Genomic DNA, 24303 nt, shown 5'->3' with positions numbered 1-24303 from the left:
GGCGAATAAAGTAAAAACTTCCAAGAAAAGCCGGCGAACTCAGAATGCACAATGCAGGTGGGGAGTCACGCTGACCGGGTTTCCACAGCTCAGGCGGGCGCCAGAAATTTCTGGCTGATAGGGGTCGCTCGATTCGCAAAATGGCGGCGGCCAGAGCGCTCTTTTTGCAAAGGTCTATACACCTTTCCAAAAAACTCTCCTAGGCTGCCGCCATGTTGCTGATGCTGATGTGGCTGGTGCGACTCTCGCGCCCTCTATCAGCTAGAAATATTCTGCCACTCTCTGGGACTGTGAAGACCCGCTCAGCGCGGTTCTCTACCTACGTTTTTGCGGTTTTGCAATCGACGTTTTCTCGCCCTTCTTGAAAGTTTCCACTTAATTTTTTTATGCGTGCTGCGTACCCTTTCAGTGTTATCTTCCATTGTGAGAAATAAGGCTGGTAAGTGCCTGCCATTCAAGCTTTTCTGCTCGACATTCGCGGTAAACGAAGGAGGTGAAGGACGTCGAACGACCCTCGACGCGATTTTGCGAACATTGTTCTCCCCCCTCCTAGAGATAATCCGCGTAGAATCCTCAGTCATCTCCAAAAATAGTTGTCCGGGTTGGGGTGGGAAACGGGTCAGTCGCGTTTGTTTCTTTGCCTTGTTGCGGTTGTGAAAAAAGGAAACTCTCCCCAAAACGTGCCTAAAAACGAAGTCATCTCGGATTCCGTCCGATCGTCAAGATGTGACTGTCGTCGACTTTGGCCGTGTTATTTGAGATCTTTCTCAAATAAATTCTTTTCGGATAACGCTGCATCGTGTGGTACGTACGATATATTTAGGGTTCCGCGTTTTCGGCTTTTATTTTTTCAAAATTCGGCATGCTTTTTTCGGTGCTTATTTTAAAATTCAATTTTCGTTTTTTTTCGGTGTATAATTATGCCCACAAAAGTTTATCGGCTTTTTTCGGTGAATTAAAATAAACACTAACGGACACCCGATCAGACGATCCTTGTAGCTTTGATATTTGTGATCACTCAAAGAATAACTGCGCAGATACATTGAAAAAGAAATCGACACCTTATTTGGCAAATGTGTGCACCTGTAGAAGAAACAAGAAAAAAAGACGGAAGTACAAACGAGTCAGATATGAAGCCTATGCCCAAAAAACCTGGAACTTCACCTTCTGTACGTCGGGATTATGTGATCTTGTTATAGTACACACAGATGTGCTTTCCTAGGTTCTCTTCGTTGATCTGCACTCTTTCTTTTTTGTTAATATAATCCTGAGCTTCAAGAATGCCCTCTTAACGCTAACACTGGACACTGCCAGGCTGAGGAGATGAAGCGCTGCCTTAGCCAAAATCGGCCAATCAACCAATTGTGAACGCCAAAAGAGACACGGTGCGACGTTTTGAAGCACAACACAACATGCAGAGCCTGCATCCAGTCTTCTTAACAACGAGTTTGAAAACAGACTCGTACATGGCGAAGTCATGAAGCATCTCGGACTACACGTTCCAAGCGATGATGCGCACATTAAACCAAAACGTCGTGATGGCATCCGTGTATCCCGTACATTCGGACACGTTTCGGTCGCAATTGTCGTTCCACCTTTTCGCCACGGCTCTGCGGCACGACTGGAAGGTCAAAGTGACCTTCCCCGGTTAAAACTGAATTTTAGAAAATGGATTCGACGTACTTTTATCGGTTTTTATCGGTTTAAGTCGAAAATGATGAACCCAAAAACTGACCTTTTTCGGTTAAAACCGAATTCCCGAAAATGAATTCGGCGTACTTTTATCGGTTTTTATCGGTTTAAACCGAAAACTCCGAACCCTAGATATATTGTTCGAATGTTAACACTTCCCCAATGTATGTCCGTGTCCTGCCCATCGGTGAACACGTTATTTGTGAGCGCGAAAAATGCATGCCTTTCGGCCCTCTTCTTTTGCAATTTATTTTTGTCAGCAAAGCGCTTTGTTAATTCACATGCGGCAAATCCGGCGGCGCCGTCAAAACATATCCTAAGAAAAAAACAAATAACTAGAACTATATATTCCAGTCGCATTCGTTTTGTCGCGTGCGTTGTTGTTTTTTTGTTTTTTGTTTTTTATTGTTTTGTTTTTTACTTTTTTGTTTTTTTTCAAATGTGACACAATGCTTTCTTAATGTCCTCGCGAAAATACATGTACCATGAAACACAAGATATAGCGGGAAAAGACGAGAATTTAGCCGCCAGCAGCGTTTGAAACTGCGCCTACGCAGGCTGCGCCTATTGAAATCACAGTCCCTTCGGTTAGGGTTAGGAGGGACGCCGGTGAGAGTCTAGCCTCAAACTCAGTGACTGGGCTCGAAAACGGTTTGTTGCCCCTGGGGTCGAGTGTTTTTTGGAAAGGTGTATAGCAGCGGTGGTGGACAGGTTTTGTTCACTTCCGCGCATCCCCCAGAGTGCGTCACAGATCACTTTCGTTAACCTCCACAAGCGGCTGCAGATAGGTAAATATTTTGTTTTCTTTTTTGCGATTACGCACCGGAATTGCAGTTTTTCAGGGGGATGTGACGCATTTTTGGTCACTTGTGCTTGGATAAACAATATAAAAAATACAAACTGCCAATTCTTTCAACACTAAAATCGTTGCACTGCTCCTTTAATATGATTCGTAGTGAACTAATTCTGCGCCGACAGCGTGTCACGTGACATTCCGGTTTGGCGCGGCAACGCGCGGAGCGAGATGTCCGGTCGTCGCGCGGTCGGGATGACCGGAAGCACGAAAGCACGAGACCTCGGCTTTCAAAGGTCCGCCCGCAGAACTCGCTCGTTCCAGCTTTTGTGTGAGCAAAGTCAATCGTTGAAGCGCGAGCCCAGCGTTCTGCACGCTCCTACCTTGCACGAGCGCTCATGCAGTGCACTTCAGGGTGCCCGCGCGAGCTTGTAGCTTTGCCTTCGCTCGCTCATAAGATGAAACGTGCTTTTCCAGCGTTCGCGCTAGAAAGGCACGTCTCAAGGTCAGGTTCGCGAGCTAGATCGCTCTTGTAGCTCTGGTGGCCAACGGAGTATTCGCGGCTCCAGCGACCTAAACAGCTTTCCAAAAAAACACTCGACCCCAAGAACAACAAACCGTCTTCGAGATCAGTCACTGAGTTTGAGGCTAGACCAGTTCCCGGTTACTGGCATAGACCCAATGGAGCCGATTTCTGGGCAAACTGGGCGCTCAGCAGCGCTTCCGTGGTCGGAGGCGCTCATTACTGCGACGAATCGAAGCCTTATTATTGCTCTATTAACAGATTGCGAAACTAAAATAAGCAGCGAGAATTATGTTCATAAAATGAAGCGCTAACGTTTTAATAATTACTTTTGACGCCGTCGAGCTAGCTTGAGCGGCTTCCTAGCCGTTTGCGAAGACGAAGCCGCTCAAAATCCAACATGGCGCAGCCCCTCCGCCGTGCCGCCGTGCCCTGCCGCTGCTCCCATACCGCGGTACCGCCGGTACCGCGGTAAGTTTTGCTTAGAAATTTACGGTTCGCGCGTGCCATGCCACTTGTTATGGCAAGGAATTGTAAGTTTTGCTCGCCTACCTTGTATCCAGCAGTTGACAGTCCGTTACTTGTCGGCGTTTTCCAGGGAATCGAAACAGATGCAGTATTTTTCGCACCCGTTGACGCATTTATTCAGTCATTTGTACAAGGAAAAACAATTTACACTGTCACTTTAATCAAACGTTGCTATGCGGAAAAAAATATTAATGCGCGCAGTATCTACGTTAGCAAGATGTGCTACAGTGAAGATACAATATGCGACACTGTCAGCGCGAACATGACATTGCTTTTTCACTTTGAAAGGCTATCGGCGCGCACCAACTATTACTGCGCTAGTTCGCCAAGTGACCGTTTAAAGTTTCGTAAACCTCAGATGCAACTATGGCCCGAGAATATCTGTCTTCGCGATTGAAAAACACAATAGCCATGGTCGATCGTTTCGGTCACGCCGCTATATAGGTCATATTTTTGGGGACTGATACATGTCCCCATACAATTTTAACTCGTCACGTTAAATAAGGAAACCCGAAGTACGTACTGTGGACAGCTAGCTTGGGAACGAAATGAATAAATACATGTTTTTATCTTTTTATTGCGGTCTTTGTAAAGACAAACGCAAAAAAGGGAGGAAAATATATTAGTGAGGCCAAAAAGAATAGTAAAGCTCTTCGGTTACGGAATTTACCCAGAGCTGCACCATTGTCAGATATGACAGTGGTGACTCAGTGGTTACAATTTTCAGGGGTTTCCAGCCTGAATCACTCGCAGTTCTTTCCCTTTCCCAGTTGCAGATTACGAAAATAAACAACATACCACTTTCATTGTTTATTCTTTGTGGTCTTGGCAGTGATTCAAGATTATGGATGAGCAACATTATGAAGAATTGTTTTGGAAACTGAAGATGTCCATATTAAAGAGAAAAAAACTGCAACAGCAAACAGAGATGTCTGTTTCCGTGGCATGAAACACAATAATCATAATTTCTGATATTTGTTACACAGTAGCAAACCTAGTATGAAGTAAATATGCAGCCTTGCCGGAGAATTGTATGCGAGCAGCTCTATTGGTGAGGTATGTCTAAGAATATATTTAAATGGTTATTGGTTGTGAAATCTCAAATACCAACTTAAACGTATAGACCGACACGCGGAGCGGCTCTGTTTACCAACACGGCCGGAGGGCCGCGCATGCGCGGTAGCTATGTGGGCAAAAGCGACCCGTCCCTCCGTGTTTTGCCATCGCGTTGTGTGGCGTGCGCTCGTTCTTGACGTTGTAGGTACGCTTGTACTTTTTTTTGTGAGTCGTATTTCCTGGCAACGTATGTCGTATGCTATGCCCGACTATTTGAGCTCGCTACCCGAGCCTGAACGGCGGCGCTATCGAAACAAACTGTGCGTGCACGGCGTTGCCTACGAGGATTCGTACGCCGTAAACAAAGCCTGCTGGACTTCCAACGTTAAGCTGCTGCCACCGAAGTCGACGGCTCACGTCGTCGTTTAGTTAGTTTTTTTGCCAAGCCAGTTTACGGCCGACACGGAGCAGGCGTACAAGTCTCTCGAGGCCTACGATTACTTCGAGTCCGTTTCCGCACTGCCGGTGGGATCAGCAGACTGTGGGTCTGCAGACGTGTATTTATTGATTAAATAAATGCACACACCGTATTCAAGTTAAGGTATGCTATTTTTCCTACTCTCATGACCACAAGGCATGACAAGCAGTTACGCTTTGTCCGTTCTGCAGTCTTGGTGGCAACACGTTATAAGTAACGGTGTTACCAGTACCGCGTTACTTTTTTCAGTAACGTAGTAACCTAATCGTTACTTTTTCGACACAGTAACGGGTAACGCACTTAAGTTACTATTTCAAGTAACGTAGTTACGTTACTTGTTACTCCAATTACACTTCTATTTTTTCCGTGTTTTTAGGCGTCAAGCCATGTTTTTCTTTGCATTTTTTCTCGTCAGTGTTTAGGTGAAACCGTAAAAAGAGATAAAGTAACTATGTTCTGTTTTTGAATGAACATAATGTTTCTTGATATATGAGCTTATGTATACCTGTATCGTCAGAACCGTAAAACGTTCTAAATCATAATTTAAAAAAGTAACGCAGAAGTAACGTGCGTTACTTTTTATCGGTAGCGGTGACACGTTTCTTATATGTTTGGGCAACGTAGCTCAGTAACACGTACCTTTGATTTGCAAGTTCGTTACTTTTTTTGGTAACGCCTACAACACTGCCGTTTTGTCGCCGATCCCCTTCTGCTGGGCAGCACGGGCGTAGCGAGCCTCCGACGAGCCCTTGGCCGGTGCTTTGCGCGCGAACACCGTGGGAACAAAATCCGGGTGGTCTCGATCAGAGACGGTTTCTTTGTACATAAGAAAGCCTCGGGACCGCGATTGAAATGGAAGCCGCACTTCCCGTCAAGAAAGTGCTTGCCACTTATACGGGCGAGGCAACCATAATTTTCGATCCATGAATATTATCCACCTTCTATGCCTTTCAGAGTGTTCCGGGAACTTGTAGAAGCTCACTCCGCTGCTTTTCTTGAACATTTCGGTGAGATTAACGGCAACACAGCTTCGCGGCATGCTGAAATACAATGACGCCCATGCGAAACGTGCGCCCTTTTGCCCACACCCCTCGGCTCCAGCGCGATCGCAGCGCCGCCGCAGCGCGGTGACGTCAAGCCCGCGTGTCGGTCTATATTACGATAAAACATCAATCCTTGAACCTGTGTAATAAGAGAATAATGCAAAATTTTGGTGGGTCAGATATTATCCACCAAACCTTGAGATCTTAAAAAGTGAAACTCTCCAAGTACGTAGTTCGAATCCTAGCTACCAAAGGTGCTGGAATCACTGGTTTGAAGCAACAGATATTTTTCCCCCTCACCCTCCCACCCTAAAAAAATAACTGCCTAGAGGTTGTTGGCCACCAGCAGGCTAACAATAATAATAATAATAATAACAATAATATTTATTTTGCTTCAGGAGAACCGCGGTGCCGCAGAAAGGCAAGTAGCCCATACCAGGAAGGCCTGCGGCGCCGCATCTAAGGACGATGGGATGAGATTGTGTACAGATGACAGAGAGGTGCTGACGATGTTGAAATGGACCTTGTCAGCGAGGGTGGCGGGATGATGTTACGGGTGATGTGAGTCCAATGTTGTATAGTGAGTTGCCGTCCAGGGTGGTGTTCGGTGGCTGCACCGTGGGTAGGGGAGGACACCGGTTGACGCGCTGTTCTTCAACGTCGCCGGGGGACGAGACCGTGTAAAAGCTTGTTCGTAGCTCTTCCTCCCCGAAACGCCAAGAAGCCGCCGGATCGTACCCTCTTATCGAATTTCTGCAGCTCTGGTCCTCCTGCCTCGCCGAAAGTTGGTCTTGTGAAGCCACCGGTGCGGCGGGTGGACTTATCATCATCAGGCAGAGCAGGACGGCCGCCTCCGGGATGGAACCGCCTCGCGGCGCGCGGGCTTCTGCTAGGCTTAACGCGGCTGCCACGAAAAACAATGTGTCTAAACAAAGTGGATGCTCAGAGGCTTCTGTTAGTCTATGACAGGGGTGGCCAGGTTGACATGGTCTTTGAGCCGCTAACAAACCAAGAAACTTGTAAGGGCCGCGGGGAGGGGGGAAAGGGGGTGGGCTATGAATGATGTCAACTCGGGCTTCCCCGACCTTCAACAAGGAACGATTGGGAACATCCTTTATCTAAAGGGGACAAGTATCACCGGCAAGTGACAAAGGCCGCGAGACTAAACATTTCCTCGACCCCAAGCCAAAGTGCATGCATGGTTTGACAGTCCCATCCTTGATGTCTTTCCCCCTAGACTCCGGCAAACTCTCGCGAACAATGAAGAAAACAGGATCTGTGGAAGCTTACAAGTGAAAAGCGGTTCAACTGTACGTAGGGGGCACACGGCTGCCAAACCGCAAGCTGTTTTTTATTCTGAAATCCTTGGGAAACGCGGAAAGCGCGAAAGGGGAGGGGTGGTGGGGGGGGGGGGGGGGGTTTATGAGGGATCTGCGAGCCGCACTTGAACCAGCGAAGGGCCGCGGTTTGGCCACCCTGGTCTATGGTCTTACTCCATAAAAATCATGAAAGGAGCAACCTGCTGACGCAGTGGACAACATTGTCTCTCGAGGGTCTCAAGAAGTACAGCCAAAAGATTTCATGCCTAGTTGAAAGCTCGTGTCATTCTGACTGGTCCATGCAAATAAACAGTTAGCACAATGAATTGTAATTCGGGCAAACTTATTCGTTGCCAACTTACAGACCTGAACCAAACTCTTTAGAGACTTAATAATGTGTAGACCTAGCTCTGTAGACCACTTTGGTATTTCTCATTTCTCTTGGCCTCTTGATGAGCTTCCGATACATGTCGCTTGTGCCGTCAAGTTGAACCAAGAATTGAACCAGGTTTTCTTGGTGTGGGCCTCCGAGATCCTATGATGCCCATGGGATGGACCAACCATTTCATTGTTCTTTATCATTTTTGCTGTATGTGTCTTCTCTATCCTCTCAGGATCTGCAGGGGACAATGTAAGAACGCATTAGTTTGTCTCGTCACAACACATACACTTGCAGAAGATAAACAGGGCTATGAAACATTGCATAGGGCTTCTTTTACTATCCTTTTGTTTTTGTTATAATCCTCTTTGCCCCCGCCACTCTCGTTTTACATTACGGTTGATTGTAGATTAGACTGCATAGATCACTACGGCGGAACCTAGCATGCTGATGGTTACATATTCAGCTTGATAGATTGGCTGCAGCAATCAAGTGCACTTCACAAAAAGTTACCACGGACACTACCTTTTGCCTATCGGGGCTCCCTGTCCCTGAGGCTTATTGGAGTGATTTTCATGCCTTGAGAATCTGTATGGATACACACAAAAAAAAAGAAGATATAATGCCAATGATGCTTTTTTATGTGCGACCGAGGAAAAAAAAAGCCTTACGCGAGTTTTAATTGTTTTGAGGGGAGTGCGTTGGGAGGTGTAAAAACTTTCGAAAGAATTACACGTGGAAGGACGGATAGCATATCTCGCGATCAAGCTCTGCTGTCTGTATTCCGCCCTTCTATGCGTAAACCTTTTAAGATTTTAAAACTGCCTTTAAAAATTAAATTATTTTGCTATCCAGTTTTCTGTTTATTTCTGAAAGAAATAAAACGTGGCAAAACTAGTCGCAGGGCTCTCAAAGAACGTACACGAGATACATTAATAAAGACGGGCAGATATTATAAGATGAATTCTGAAATGTTATAAAACTGGAAGAAGAATATTTGTATATAGGCCACAATTTACTCGACGGGGATCTACAATGCTGTGCACGAAATTGACGAGAGGTAGAGGAGGTGATATTTCGCCAACAGTAGTCTACAGATCATAAAATATTTGCAGGACGGTCTTCATTTACAAATCCACGTGCGAACACTCGCCGAAATGTGTGGGTCGCAATGAGATCACGGTGACATGTTGTAAATTTCAAAAATTAAATGATATAATCAAGTAGCTAGAAGAGTACAAAACCCTCAAATGGTGCAATTTGTGGCTGGAAGATCAGCTTAGGAAACAGTTTCAAATGGGGTGAAAACTTTCAAACTCACCGTCGTCAGTTGGGATCCGAACGAACGGGTGTTTCTTGTCCCCGACGCTGCTTGGGCGCGATTTTGCGTAACCGCATGGATGAGGTGGTTCAAAGACACGAAAAGCTTTCCACTTGCCCGAAAGTGCGAGGCTCGCGCAATGCGATGATCGAGGTGCCGACGCTTGACGCACCGAAGGCGAGCGAAAGCGCGAAAGCACCGAGCAGACCCACGGACGCCTCCACAACGGTCCACAGGTTTCAGAACACGCAGAGCGCAAGCGCGCATGCGCACAGTCAGCGGTTTCGTTTTAGAAACACAAAAAAAAAAAATGGAAAAAAGCAAAATTTCGAGAGTGTGATGTTGACATAAACTTTAAAAAAATATGTTATATTTTTAGGAATACGTAATTTGTATTTAGTGAAATGATATGCAGTCATGACTACAGTTGAATGAAGTTTGATTGATTATTGTTTTGTTTAGTTTTTAGTAATGAGCGCCTCCGACCACGCGAGAGCTGTTGTACACCTCTATAGTGGCGCCATCCGTGTCCCGGCCGCTCAAGTCGCTCCGTGTCAGGGTTGCCAGGTTGTTTCTAGTTCAAACCGCCAAAAGCCAGACGGTGTAGCCCAAAAGTAGCCAAATGCAAGAGATTTATGTAGCCCAAAAGCAGCCATATTCTGCGGAGCCCAAAAATAATGCGCTCGAATCTGCGAGCACACTTCGAAGGCAGCCTGGGGTTTAGGAGCAGCTTGAAAGATCTAAGACATCTTGAAATGTATTGAACGTTTTATTTCAAACACAAAAGTACAAACATTTTCCACACGCGTTTTTGCAGTCAAGTAGTTATAAAGCACTCGCTCGTGCCCGGCTTACTCGCCTCATACATGATTTCCGTGTTAAAACGGGCAAAAACTTCTTCAGTCGGGTTTATGTCCTTACAGAACTCGTTCTTCCCAAGGAAAGCAAACTTTACATAGCGGACGTTTTGAAGAGTTGGAAGGGACATGTTCTTCCTTAGGCATGACTTTGTGACGAAACACGTGACTGAATACTCTCTACACGGCGGTGTACGACATGGGCAGTGTCGGAAGCGCGATGGAAAGCTCGGATAGCAACGGAAACCGGGCTGCTCCTGCGCATTGATCTTGGCCTTGCTCGGAATGTGCATTGTCCCAAATCTGTCGTCTTTTGCGATGGCTCATTGTGCTTTAAGAAACTTCCATGTTTCGCCGAAAATCCTCGTTTGTTATATCTGGTACAGCAAGCGTTATCGGGCGACATCAAATTCTGCAGGATGTCTTGAGTTGCCTTTAGTATCATTTTTCCTCGGATGAGGTGCGACCTGTAGGAGGATGGTGGGAAACTCGAGGAAATAAGAGACGCCAGTAGAAAGCAGAAAGTACTTGGCAGCATAAAATAAGCCACAATTAATACAAAAGCGATGTCGTCGGAGCTAAATCTATGTCACGGTAGCTCACTTGAGCTAATAGGTTCTGGCATCACGCCCACGAATCTTCACGCAGAAAATCCCCGAAAACGGGAATCCAGAAAGGGTAGACTGTCGATTACTGTTCATGGTGATGTGTCTTTTGTATATCTACTCTAAACTAAGAAAAAAAAAAGTGTTGCGCTAGGATTTGAAATAGCCCAAAAATAGCCAAATAGCCAACCTCCAAATTTCGACGTCAAATGCATGACAAAGTAGCCCAATTTGGCTATTAATAGCACAACCTGGCAACCCTGCTCTGTGTCCGGAAGTTGGCTAGACTCTCCCCGGCGTCCCTCCTAACCCTAACCAAGCGGACTGTGATTTCAATAGGCGCAGCCTGCGTAGGCGCAGTTTCAAACGCTGCTGGCGGCTAAATTCTCGTGTTTTCCCGCTGTATTTCCTGTTTCATGGTACATGTATTTTCCCGAGGACATTAAAAAAGCATTGTGCCACATTAAAAAAAAAACGCAAAAAAAGCAAAAAACAAAACAAAACAAAGCTGTAACTATTTTTGTTGGGTACGCGCGCGACAGAACGAATGTGGCTGGAATGTATAGTTCTAGTTATTTTTTTTTTCTTACCATGAGTTTTGACGACGCCGCGGGATTCGCCGCATGTGAAACGACAAAGCGCTTTGCTGTCAAAAATAGATTCCAACAGAAGAAGGCTGAGAGGCACGCATTTTTCACGCTCACAAATAACGTGTTTACCGATGGACAGGACACGGACATACAATTGAGGAAGTGTTAATATTCAAACAATATATCGTACGTACCACACGCTGCAGCGTTATACGAAAATAATTTATTCGAGAAAGATCTCAAATAACACAGTCACAGTCGACGACTGTCACATCTTGACGACCGGACGGAACCCGAGATGACTTCGATTTGGGGCACGTTTTGGGGAGAGCTTCCTTTTTTCACAACCGCACCAAGGCAAAGAAGCAGACGCGACTGACCTGTTTCTCACCCCAACCCGGACAACTATTTTTGGAGATGACTGTAGATTCTACACGGATTATCTCTGGGAGGGGGGAGAACAGTGTTCGCAAAATCGCGTCGATGGTCGTTCGACCTCCTTCACATCATTCGTTTCCCGTGAATGTCGAGCAGAAAAGCATGAATGTCAGGCACTTACCAGCCTTATTTTTCACAATGGAAGATAACACAAAAAGTGTACGCAGCACGCATAAAAAAAAATTCAGTGGAAACTTTCAAGAGGGGCGAAAAAACGTCGAATGCAAAACCGCAAAAATGTAGGTAGAGAACCGCGCTGAGCGGGTCTTCACAGTCCCAGAGAGTGGCAGAATATTTCTAGCTGATAGAGGGCGCGAGAGTCGCACCAGTCGCATCAGCAACATGGCAGCGGCCTAGGAGCGTTTTTTTGGAAGGGTGTATTGGGGGACGCCACTATCGGGCAAATATGGCGGTCGAATCCAGTTTGTGGCGTGCCATGTGCCAGTTCAACGCACAACTCTGGGGCAGCAGCAAGTAAGCATTAGACTCAAGATTGGTTCCCCCGCGTTTTATCTTCCACGTTTCGAACCTGCGGCGATGTGTTGGGGTGAGCGAACTTCCAGAGGCTTGACTTTCTTTGAGGTAACGAGGAAAGGACTGCCCACTGTCCTTCCACGGTGCTGATGAACGTTGAAAAGCGCAGAATGTCTGGCTCACGCGTTTACGTAGGTCGCGTGCAGAGCAACCTGGGTCACAAGGCGATACTACGGTTACGACAGAGTCACTGGTAGAACTATTCTGTCGCGCAAACCACAGACAACATGGAAACACGGAAGCCAGAAGAGACGAGCAGAAATCACGAAGGGACCTGTTCCGGTCAATTCAGTGTTTTCCCGCTAGGTGCCGTTCGTTTTGCTTTCGACAAGTTTGTCGTTTCGACAAGTTTGCCACCCGTTTGAATTTCAAATGTTTTTTTTTCAGCATGGTCCCCGCTTTTCCCAGTGATCGGACAGGGAGCAAAGAGGTCCATCAAATCACTAGGTTCAATAATGAATCTCTTGACGTGTTGAACATCCTGACTCATCAAACACGAGTCAAGAAATCCGATGTTGGTTAAGAGATCCAACACGTCCCGAGATCCAACGTGTTAAAAGACCCATAGCGAGTCAACAGGTCCAGCGCGCCTCAAGAGGTCCAACAAGTCAGGTGGTCCAATAATGGATCTTTCGACGTGTTGGATCTTCAGACTCGTTGGACATCTGACTCGGAATTCCCTTACTTCCCGGTCCAAGGCGACTTGGAAGCACTGAAGACGACGGTTTGAGACACACGTTCAAGGCAAAATAGGGTTCATTTGGGCAGACACCATTTTGCCAAGCGTGGCAAGCAGACGTTGTTTCCCGCTAGATTACTGGGGGCAACATTTTTTTGTATGTTTTGCGAGCGCATGAATTGTTTTATGGAGCGCAGCCGGCGTTTTCTGTAACCACAAAAAGCGGCACCTAGTCCCATCGGCTGAGTGCTACGCCACAAAAATGCCCATTGGCTGAGTGAAACGGCACCTAAATGGAAATCATCAAGCACGCGACTTCAAAATAAAACACAACGGAAAGCACAGCAACGCAGATGCCCGGTCACAGAAGACGACGGGGGCGCACAAGGTCAAAGCGCACGCGCCTCAATAATAAAACACACAGAAAAGCACAGCAACGGAGATGCATCGTCACGGAAGCCGTTGAGCCGGCGGGGTTCGCCGCGCCTGCGCAGTGAGGGAGCATGATGTCACCGCCGGAGCGCTGTGTGGGATAAGAAGACTTGGCGCGCTGCTCGTAGAAATGTTTTCGCGTTCCTACACGTAAGCAGTCTTAAAGGGGCCCTGCAACAGCTTTTTGACTGGTTTTTAATTGGCACCGAGCCTGAGCGCACTGAACGTAGTAACTTAATGAAACTTTTTTTTCTCGAATTTTGCTTTATTACATAAGTTATAGGCAAATTAAACTTCCAAAAACAAACCTAGGGGTAGTGAGCTCATCGGGCGCTCACGGCTGCCGCACTCCGTGTCGACGGCTCGAGAGGGCGCCGCTAAAGCATGTTCTGGATAGGCGTTTTGAAGTGTGCAGCTAGAGCTGCTCGCATTGCATTTGCTGCGTGATTGAAGGAGCGATGCAACAATTTTTGTACTTTGCGCAAATACCGCTTAAAACGGATCCCTAACGTTAATGACCTATGCAACACGCGTTCGTTTTTCACCCCACGCAATAGAAGTCCCAGAAAAAAATTAAAGAAAAACGAGCAGCGTTCACCCCCTCAACTCGCAGCCAGAACAAGCGGCCACGTGATCTGGAGCCGATTATATGCCGCCAGTGTTGATCATAGCCACGCGCTGGGGTTGGCAAAGCGCAGGGCACGCGCTGAGTTCCAGACATTGTTATGGCTCGGCTGTTGTCGTCGTTGCAGCGATTGGACACGGGTCACTACCCGAATGCTTCTCGAGCTAGCAATTATCACGAGCCCAAGTCGAGTGCCCACGCAATGCTCGGGTCCAATCTTTGAACCGCATTCAAATATCGTCACTTGGGTGTACTGCGATCTCCACGTTACGTCATCAAATTTTGCAAAGGAGAGATTGACTGAAAATGATCGCTTTTGTCCTTAAAATTACACCGCAACAAAGGAGTTTCTTGGCCAGTGGCGTTGTGTGTGAGTATCCTTGAGTTCCAGGTGTGCCAGTAAGCTCGTGTCAAGCGAAAAACATTCCAATTGAATATCGTTGCACAGCTAATTCGGCATGACACTTCGTTGGCCACAAACGACAGCAAACACGGGGTAAAGGTCAGTTCAGAACGGGAGCCACTTCGCGCTGCCACACCGCCAAATCGCCAGCCAAACCCGTGCCAAAGGCATTCAGAACGCTTGGAACCGGTCGGATCCTCGAGCCGGCATACGACCGCAGCGCCGCCGCGTACATCCGAGATTTTTCTACGCTCGCCGATCGTGTGTGCCTCATCCCACTACCCCTCTCTAGTATGCGTCGTTTTTTGCGCCGCTTGGTGGCGGGTATGTCGACGGGTCATTTCTTGTTTTTGTACTTTATAAACTGCATTTTTTTTTTGTTTTTGATCTAAAATGCTTAACAAAAACTACTTTCATACATAATTGAAACGGTTCGCGACACAGGTTTTCTGTATTTCGACAAAAAAAAAAAAGAGCTTTTAGCGATTTTGACCAGTAGTAAGACCAGGACCAAAGACGTCACATTACACGCGCTTACTGCACCGCGGGTCACCCTCGTAGGTGGAGGAGGTTTCCGCGTCGTCCGGTTAAACTATTGACGCACTGATATTTAGTTAATCTCTCCGTGCCCGCTGGCTTACCCGAACCCAAGAGACGTGAAACCGCAGAAAAGGTAGAGGCTTAAATATCATTGCAGGGCCTTTTTAAGTGTTTTTAGAGCCATTCGGAGTTGCAGTTATAAATAGATAAAGAGTCTGAGGTAAAGACAGTGGGATAATTTGGAAAGAATAGACCGTTTTAGAAAATAACAGTTTCGGAGGTACTTGTCTGGAAATAAGTGAACGCGTGCCCTAGCGAGCGTGGACAGTCACTCGACAAAGCAAGCAAGATCCTGTTGGCTGAGCTGCAGTTACCTATATTGGAAATCCCCAAAATCTCTTTCGTTTCTACTCTGGCCTATGCCCCCCCCCCCCCCCCCCCTTTGTCCAAAGTTTGTTTTAAGACGTTACTTTCTTCCCTTTTTTAATCCCCGCATTATCCCACTCGAAGTTTGCAAAACTGGAAGTTACCCAATATTAGAACGACTTATGCTGAGCAAATGTAATCTCATACGCTTCCACGCCTACTTAATTTTCTTAGCTCCAAAAATATTGATCCCATTAAGTCATCAAAAGAAGTTATTCGAGAATTGTTTTCCAGTGCGTTTTTTTAGTAGTCCTTTGCAGAGCTTTGCGATGTATAATACCTTGTGTTTTCTGTGTATATATCTAAATGTATACATGTATGACATTTCAATGTTACTGCGAAAAACGTTAATATTGCCGCCCGATTACTTTTTGAATGTCATTGTGTCTTGTTTATTTTTGCATGTGCCACTGCTGTTTGTGTGAGAGGGGGCCGGGGACCCGTCAAGCTGCATGATGCAGCTTTTTTCCTCGGATGGAAAATAAAATAAACATTATTATTATTACTATTATTATTATTATTATTATTATTATTATTGTTTGAACGTTATAATCCTCGAACCCTGTCTTCTGGCAGGTGGCCCCAGTCCTAAAATGGTGAATTCCTGTGACAATTTCTTTTAAACATTGGAAATGTTTTTTGAGATAATGAGTAGGGAAAATACTGAGAAATGTAACCACGATAGAACAAATATTTTCGTTCAAATACATTTGCAAGATACAAAATTCCTACAAAAAATATTTAAAATACAGTATTTTTAGTAGAGTATTTGAGATAGGCATAGGGTTGTACAGTCGCCTGAATATTCTAGTAAGTACCGAGGGTCATTTTATTCTACGCGTAATAAATAATAAAGAAAAAAAAAGTTGCTTCTAACATTTAAAACAAAGATTATAACCAGCGAGATGGATCGTAATTTGAGTCCTAAATTGTCGTATATCCAGTGCTAGTCCGGCTGAAAAACACAATAGGTAAGTAAATATCCCTGTTAAATAAAAATAGGGAGGAGGAACTCTAACTACGGTTTGTTTCCTTCGCCACTTCTGAATTCATAATATACCTTCAGTAAAAAAATTAACTATCACTTCGTTCGTGCCATCAATTCGTTCAATTTTTACATTAGCGTGTCTAATTGTTTTCAAGTGTATTGTGCTGAAACATTTTTAAGTCCCGTGTAGAAAATCAGGTTTATTAAAACAAAACAAAAAATATTTTGAGCGTCACTTGAAGCAGCCTTGCATGCGATACAGTAAAGTTCCTACGATAGTAATTATTGTTTTGTTCGTTAAATTAATTGCTTTCCATTACCACCTTATTCTGCTTGAAATGACTTACTGTGAGCAACTCCCGGTGCCACATTTCTGACTTCCAACTAGAAATACAAAAATGATTTTAAAAAATCAGCGTTCAAGCAGTTTATTTTTTTCTGAACAACCAGAGCAGTACATTACATTTCACATTTCATACATTTCACACATTTCATACATTTCGTCTTAATACACATACATTTCACACATTTCACACATTTTCACACAAGATACATTTCGTCTTAATAAATTAAGCTTTTGAGATCCACAGTAGGAAGGCAATTTTATTTTTTCAGTTGTTACGCATTTTTGTACTCATTAGAATTGCTTATCATATTCAACTCCAAAGGGCATCCGTTATTCGCTTCCTAAAATACGTATTCTTTTGTTTTTTCGCAGGAGGTCGCTCGCAAATATTTCACACTGCGAGAAAAATGGTTAAGACTGGCAGCAGCATTTATCATCTTCTGTTTCATCGTTCTATTGACTCGTAAGTGGATTCATGGACGAAATTCATATGATAAAGCTTTGTATGGGACGCAGCTTAAATTTCGCGAGATATATACCTACAATACAAAGCGTTAAACGCGGTGTCTCCAAGGAGTACTTGCTTCTGCTTCACTCTAAAAATCTTCAGGATTAAGCAAATGTAAATCTAACCATATTTATTTATTTATTTCAATACTCTCAGGGCCCATAGTTCATTACAGAGGGGGTGGGGCATATAAGAATTTACTCAAAAGAAAATACAAACGTAAAAGGCAGTGATTAAAACCCAATCAATTCGAGAAAATATTAACAAAAGTGATTAGTAAGCGCTTCTTTAAATAAATCAAGTGATGGGATAGCTGCTAAAGATGATTGAAGGTGGTTCCACTCAGAACACTTTCCACTCAGAAGACGTTCTTGATGTGAAGGAGTGGTTGTATGCTGGGGGTGTCACGCAGTGAGGAATGCCGACCTTGAAACGATGATCAACGCGTGAAGAGATATATGCGGGGTTAGGGAATCACTTATCTTTTAGTGAAGCGTTGAAGTGATAAATTTTGTAGAAAAGACATATACGAGATATTTTTCGCCGTAAGGAAAGAGGCAGGGACAATGAGGTTTTCATAGATGATATACTAGCGGTGCGATGATAGTTAGAATAGATAAAACGTACTCTACAATTTTGAACAGCTTCAAAGTTAGTCACAAGCGTTGTGTGACCGGGGTCCCAGATTGATGACGCGTACTTTAATTTTGAACGAACTAGAGTTTTGTAAAGAAGCAATTTTAATGATATTGAGGCTAAAGCGAAGTTTTTTTTCAGATATCCAAGCATAGAGTTAGCGTTAGCAATAATATAATCAGTATGTGATTTCCATGAAACGTTAGAAGTAATGTGAACACCAAGATATTTGTAAGACGTCACAGATTCCAATAGGTTGTTTGTCTTACACAGATATTGTCTTCCACCGAGACTTTAAAAAATAAAAAAGTAGTACGTGGGGGTTTTGACAATTTTACTATAACTTCACAGCCGACACAGTCACCCTCGCCTCGAGTTTCTTAAATTGTCAGTGGCTGTAGCCTGCGCACGTCTGTGTGGCAGTGGCGGGGCAAGGACCGGACGAAGAGCCGCCGCGGTTCTAAGTCGGTCAACGCACTTGAAAAGTAGTATTACATACAAAAAAAAAAAACTTTAATGCAAACTTTACCGCCAATGTCATACAATGCACGGGGCTTCGGGGAGTTGAGAAGATTTTGCAGTAACTTCCCCTTTACATTCAACGAAGAAAATAACGTCACGTGACCCGGCGTCAGGTTACGTGGTCACGTGACCTGACGTTGCGGAGGCCTCGCGCAATACCTTTGCGCCGCTTGATGTATCTTCCTCTGCTAAATTTATCCGGGATATTTGGGCGAACATCAGGTCACGTGAGCTCACGTAACCGTGTTAAGTCAGGATGTCACGCGATCGATACTACGACGTCACGTGGCTTGAAGTCATGCGACTTGAAATCATGTGGAGTAAATTTCTCCGTCAAATTTAGGCGTAAAATTTGTAGACCGACGGACTGACAGGCAGAATCGCGGGATTCGGGGTTTCTGTTAAAAATCAGTCTTTGGTCTAAAAGACACTTTCTTATTTAAATATTGTAGAAACACCATAGTTATGATGTGCTTCTTTTCTCTCGTGTATATTTGTGTTTTTATCGTAGTTCCCGCTCTGGGAGGCGCACTCTTCTCTAAGGTGCACTTCCCTGTACGGTCGGCGCGGACTCACTGGAGCCGCGGACTGATGCCGCCAATCTTCGAAACCTCTTCGGACTGCCGGAAGAGCAGGCCATTGGTGGATTCTCCGCTTTTCTTTTTTGTCTTAAATGTCAATATGGCATACCTATTGTGCAGTAAAGGTTCATACGTATGAAAAAGACATATGAGTCTTACCGTTGTATCATAAAGCTGTATAAGTCTCACCGTTTTATGAGTTGTCAGATATATATTAAAAAAAAGTTCTTCAACGTATACCTTCGGAAATACCATTATTACAAAGATCCGTCAACAAACAGTTATGCGAAAGAATTGCATGTAACTATTGCTACTACCAGCTCACCCAGTGAGATCTGTAGGATGAATTTAGTGAAACGAAAACAAATGTGCGCAAGATCTGGCTTAGTATACACCACTTTGATATCGGTGGGCACGCGTATGCTTCCAGGAGGTCATCCATATTAAGGAAGGACGGCAGGATTTTGAATTGTTTTTAAATAATTCATTTCTGAATTGTCTCATTTACAGTGATCAAACAAAGTGTCCTTGGTCCGTCATGCAAAGTCATGTCTGAAATCCGAGAAGGTGAGTAGTAGTGCAAAAAAATTTCGACTTAATACTACGTGTAGAATTTGTGAAGAAACGTGCAAAAAGTCCTCATGCGAGAAGTACTGCCTTGAAACTCACTCATAAATTTCGACTGGATTCTTTCTGGTTCCCTGCAAAAACATATATAATTAACTAAAATCTTTTTTAAATGCGCCAAAAAAAACACGCGTGCAAAGAAGTAACGAAGAGAACAGGGCATGTCATGGAGTCACAATTTATTTTCACTTGAAGTCATCATCACATACCTCTGCCCGACCTGCATTAATCTGCCCGATGTTGACAAGACAGAAAAAAACACTGTTCTAAGAAACACGCAGCGCGATATACTGAATGTGTCACGAATGTGTTATACGAAATACCGCTTGACTGCGGGAAAGTTTACATGCGGCAAACGGCGCTGCTTCAATAATAGAGCACGAGAACCTAAACTTTGTTTGCGCAAAAATGGGGGGGGGGGGGGGGGGGCGGGCAATTTTGGTTATTACGTTAAGCGATGTGGCTGCACACCTACCTTGTAATCGACAAAGTAAAAAAAAAACGCAAAAACATATAATTAAGACAGAGATTGTTGATTTGTTTACTTAAAGGAACCATGAAACGATTCTGAAATAGAATCTCACACTTTACGTCGTGAAAGGTCTGAAAAGAAACACAAAAACACAAAAATAGGGAGCCAAAAAAATTATCCGCTATAGAACTTTTAAAAGAAAACTGGACTCTTTTGCGCCTTCTTTCCTTCGAAAGCTCTCTGCCTTTTCACTGCGATGCATCCGCGGAATCGCTGCACGTCAGCCGAATCCACGTCGCCTACTGGGTAAGAGCCTACGTCACCGCACCGCGGTCGTAAACAATAAATAGCCGGCGAATGTTTCCTAAAAGTTTTCTTAACTAATATTCAGATCTACATTTTGGAGCATAACTAAAGATGTGACGAAAATTGCCAAATTTGATAATGCTGACAGCCAAGCGCCATCTATCGTGTGGTAAACGGAACAGGGGCTGCAGGGTTGACGGGCCGACCGGCCGATAGCGTTGGGCTCAGTTACTTGACCGCGACGATCAAGGAACGTTTATTTTAGAGCGCAGCTCTTAGGCGCCCGTTTTCGGCTTGAGCGGCGTCGGCGTCGCCGTCGGCGTAACCGCGCGGTGCATTATGGGTAAATTTTCCCGAAGGAACCCGAGGTCCTTCGGGAGGACCTCGGGTTCCTTCGGGAGGACCTCGGAAGGACCTCGGGTTCCTTCGGGAGGACCTCAGAAGGACCTCGGGTTCCTTCGGGAGGGCCTTGGGAGGACCTCGGGCTCCTTCGGGAGAACTTCAGGAGGACCTCAGGTTCCTTCGGGAGGACCTAGGGGGGGTCACGTGACGATGACGTCATCAGTGATGATGACAATGACGATGCGGATGCCGATGACGTCATCAGTGACGATGACGATGGTGATGCGGATGCCAATGACTTCATTGGCATCCGCATCGCGACAGTATCCTGGGGGGGTCACCTGTCATCGTCACGTGACCCCCCCAGGACCTCGGGTTCCTTCGGGAGGACCTCGGAAGCACCTCGGGTTTCTTCGGGAGGACCTCGGAAGGACCTCGGGCTCCTTCGGGAGGACCTAGGGAGGACCTCGGGTTCCTTCGGGAGGACCTAGGGGGGGGGTCACGTGACCTGGGGGGTCACGTGACGATGACGTCATCAGTGATGATGACGATGACGTTATCAGTGACGTCACTGATGACGTCATCAGTCATGATGACGATGGCGATGCGGATGCCAATGACGTAATCGGCACCCGCATCGTCATCGTCATCATCACTGATAACGTCATCGTCACGTGACCCCCCAGGTCACGTGACCCCTCCCCTCGAGGTCACGTGATCTCCCAGGTCACGTGACCCCCGAGGTCACGTGACCCCCCCCTTTCCGAGGTCAACTGATCCCACCAGTACCCTTCCCTCCTCCTCCTCAAGAGCTGCGCTCAAATTCGGCGTTACAGGGAGTTGTAAACGGCTTTCATTTTTTCTACGTGTTCTTCTCGTGCGTCCCGACTTCAAGCAGCAAGAAAAAAGTACTTGAAACAGACCACGACGAACAAGAACCCTGGATCCACAAACACCCGAGAAAAGCCAGAACGTCCACGAATTCACCGAACCGCGACAAAGCGAGCTCCGCAGATAGGCCTAGCAGGCACTCCGAAGCAGGCACTCCGAATCCGGCGCAGCGTTGCTCCGACGGTACTTGGCGAGGACCGTCTGCCCACGACCGGCTGGCGTGCTGAAGGGAATATTCCCGCGCGACCCCTGTGGACCCATCCCGTTATTTGAACGCTGACCTCAATTTTAGATTAAGGGGTGAGGTCAATCTCTTCCCCTAGTTTTCCGAGGCAGTGTTGACGAACACGGTTGTCGATTCTATCTTCTTGGTTTGTGTGATGAATAATGCTATATGCACTCCGGAGTGCCGCTCGGCCGGAAATTGCTATACGCACTTTGTCTCGTATAAAACGAATGGTCAGAACGAGTTTTCAAAGCGGTGGCATAGCGTTTGGGTTAAGGTGTCCGCTCTCTGCACAAGTGGACGCGGGTTCGAATCGCGATGAGCATACTTTTTTTTTTTCTTGAACGTTGTTTTGTCGAGGCATTTGGCGATATTTATATTTCGTTTTTGCGATGAACACTAAAAAAAAACACCGAATGTTGTCGCCGAAACTTCGCAGATCGGGGACAGCAGAGCTTGGGTTGCCGGCTGGACGCCGCGAAGCGGCGTGTACTTGTTAACTTTTCTAATTAGCAACCGTATACTGTCGCCGCGAAGCGGCGTGAACGCAGGCGGGGGGCTGTGTTAACGAGCTCCCCAGCGATACACGCGCAGTTCGAAAAAGGGTGGCCCGAGCGGCATGAGCTCTGCGGGTAGTGCGTATAGGAATTTCCGTCCAAAGGGCACTACGTAGTGCATATAGCATCGCTCTTGTGTGATATAGAGCTTAAATGAACGCCGTATTGATTACCTTTGTAACACGGTATGTACAGTTCGTTATTAGTACGCCATTTTTATTTTGACAGACTGCACGTCACTGTCGAGCTGTAACAGTTCGTGGGAGCTACGTGCAATGCCGGTCCAACCTTCCTTTGCCGAGTGTCGCGTCAGTATCGAGTCGCAATCGTGAAAGATCAGTCCCGAAGGGCTTACCAACAGCGCGAACACAGCACTTCCATGAAACGCGCACGTCCGCTCTGAGTGTGAACAGGTGTTTACGTGGTTCTTGCTGACACTTTCGTAGTTCAAACGTATCTTTTTTCAACGTCGGCTCGCTTCTGCATCTCCGAGGCCGCGAAAAACGCCGCGGCTATTTGTCTCTATCTACGTCGCTTTGCAAACGACTTACACGGGCCGCCTTTTACCAACAATGACAGTTGGGTTGACTTCTGGAGTCTTCACCGGAAGACTCGCCGCACTTCTCAACAGGCATACCGGCGTATCGGACTAGTCCCATGCTGTCGCTGTAGCGCAACATATCTAATTGAATCTCGCTCAGCTGCGATGTGTCCATGGCTATCGCGGCGATGAGAAGCGCCGATTTAGAAAATACATCGGTGACATCAGCGCCATCAGCGCAGTAAAACCTACCGACACACCGCCAACTCGCCGCCGCTAACTGCCGCTAACGCTCCCATTCTCCTACTTCCGAAAGAACTTCCGGTTGCCGAAACAGCGTACGTCACGACCGTCAAAATTGCGCCGCAGCTTGTTTCGCGGTCAGTTGGAGAGTAAGAAATAGTCGATGTTTCATTAAGTTTTGTGTAGAACTTAATAAACCGAGATAAAAACGGATGCCTGTTCGGCATTCACTGAACATTGACGATTTAATGTAAAAGTTATCTGGGCAAAAGCAAAAAGGTACTTCATCGTCCCTTTAAAAAAGAAGTCACGTGTCTGGACGGCTGTTTCTAAAGGTAATAAATGGTTGTTCATGCGGGTTGGGCAGAAATGTGTGTGCATATACGTGACAACAAGTTCAAATAAAAATCAGCTGATAATTACCGCTTGTCATGTTGTCTTCGTTTAGTCTGTGCCATCGTTTTGGCCCCGTTTTTTAAACACTTTAATTAGAATGAACCAACTAGCCCGAACAGAAGATTTATTAATACATATATAATTATTTTGCAAAACAGCCCGACCCCTAAAAATCACACAAGCCTACAATTTCCATCATTAAAATTAGCGAACAGCGTAGAAAACTGTTGAAGAAAACAGGAGACAGGAAAAACGCTGAAACTCACACCTCAATGTATCTTTGAAAGAGAAGAAGAAAGAAAGTCGCATAGAATATACAGGCACATGCCAATGGCTAGCGATCTCTGGAGCGCGAAGCGATAGTTTGAGAGCTTTAACGCTTTAAAAAGGGGTGTTTCTTTTTGTGATAAAGCCACTGAGAGGTGAATCACGCGGCGCTCCCCCAATCCCTGTGGAATAAACGCATCAGAAGTTTCTCTGGAAAGTTTTTCCTTATATCTACCTATAATATTAGTGTTACCTCCAGAGTTGGACTACATAAAAAATTTCGGCAGTGTAACGGCAAGTGAGCATGCCCCTACGTTGAATCTAAGTGATAGGTAATGTTCACAAAGCCTCACCCCCCCCCCCCCCCCCCCCTTAAAAAGAGGGTATCACCCTACACCCTTTTGTCCCAAATAATGCAGCCCAAAACTTCATCTCGACGTAGAGCGCCTCACATTCGAACAGACGGCCCCAAATTGTACGAGGGGCTTGATGACGGTGCGATATAACTTTTTAAGTAGCTAACGTACGTATCAAAGACCACGGAAAGAAAACATTGAGTTTCTGCAGTAGGGCCAAGAAAACTTCGATTATTA

General features: G+C 45.7%; 1 protein-coding gene across 1 annotated transcript in view; it reads left to right on the top strand.

Annotated features, from left to right (window-relative positions):
- Positions 1–19184: 19184 nt before the first annotated feature.
- Positions 19185–24303, top strand: part of LOC115316357 (lactosylceramide 4-alpha-galactosyltransferase) — a 32935-nt gene continuing 27816 nt past the window's right edge. Inside the window, exons 1-2 of the mRNA XM_042293613.1 lie at positions 19185–19260; positions 19353–19409. Coding sequence (XP_042149547.1) covers positions 19185–19260; positions 19353–19409 — 133 coding nt within the window. The remainder of the gene's footprint in view (positions 19261–19352; positions 19410–24303) is intronic.

Source organism: Ixodes scapularis, unplaced genomic scaffold (genome assembly GCF_016920785.2).
Source record: "Ixodes scapularis isolate PalLabHiFi unplaced genomic scaffold, ASM1692078v2 PGA_scaffold4__175_contigs__length_147842914, whole genome shotgun sequence".
In the NCBI taxonomy this organism is placed as follows: Eukaryota; Metazoa; Arthropoda; class Arachnida; order Ixodida; family Ixodidae; genus Ixodes; species Ixodes scapularis.
Note: the sequence above shows the minus strand (reverse complement) of the source record. Positions and strands in the feature narration are given on the sequence as shown.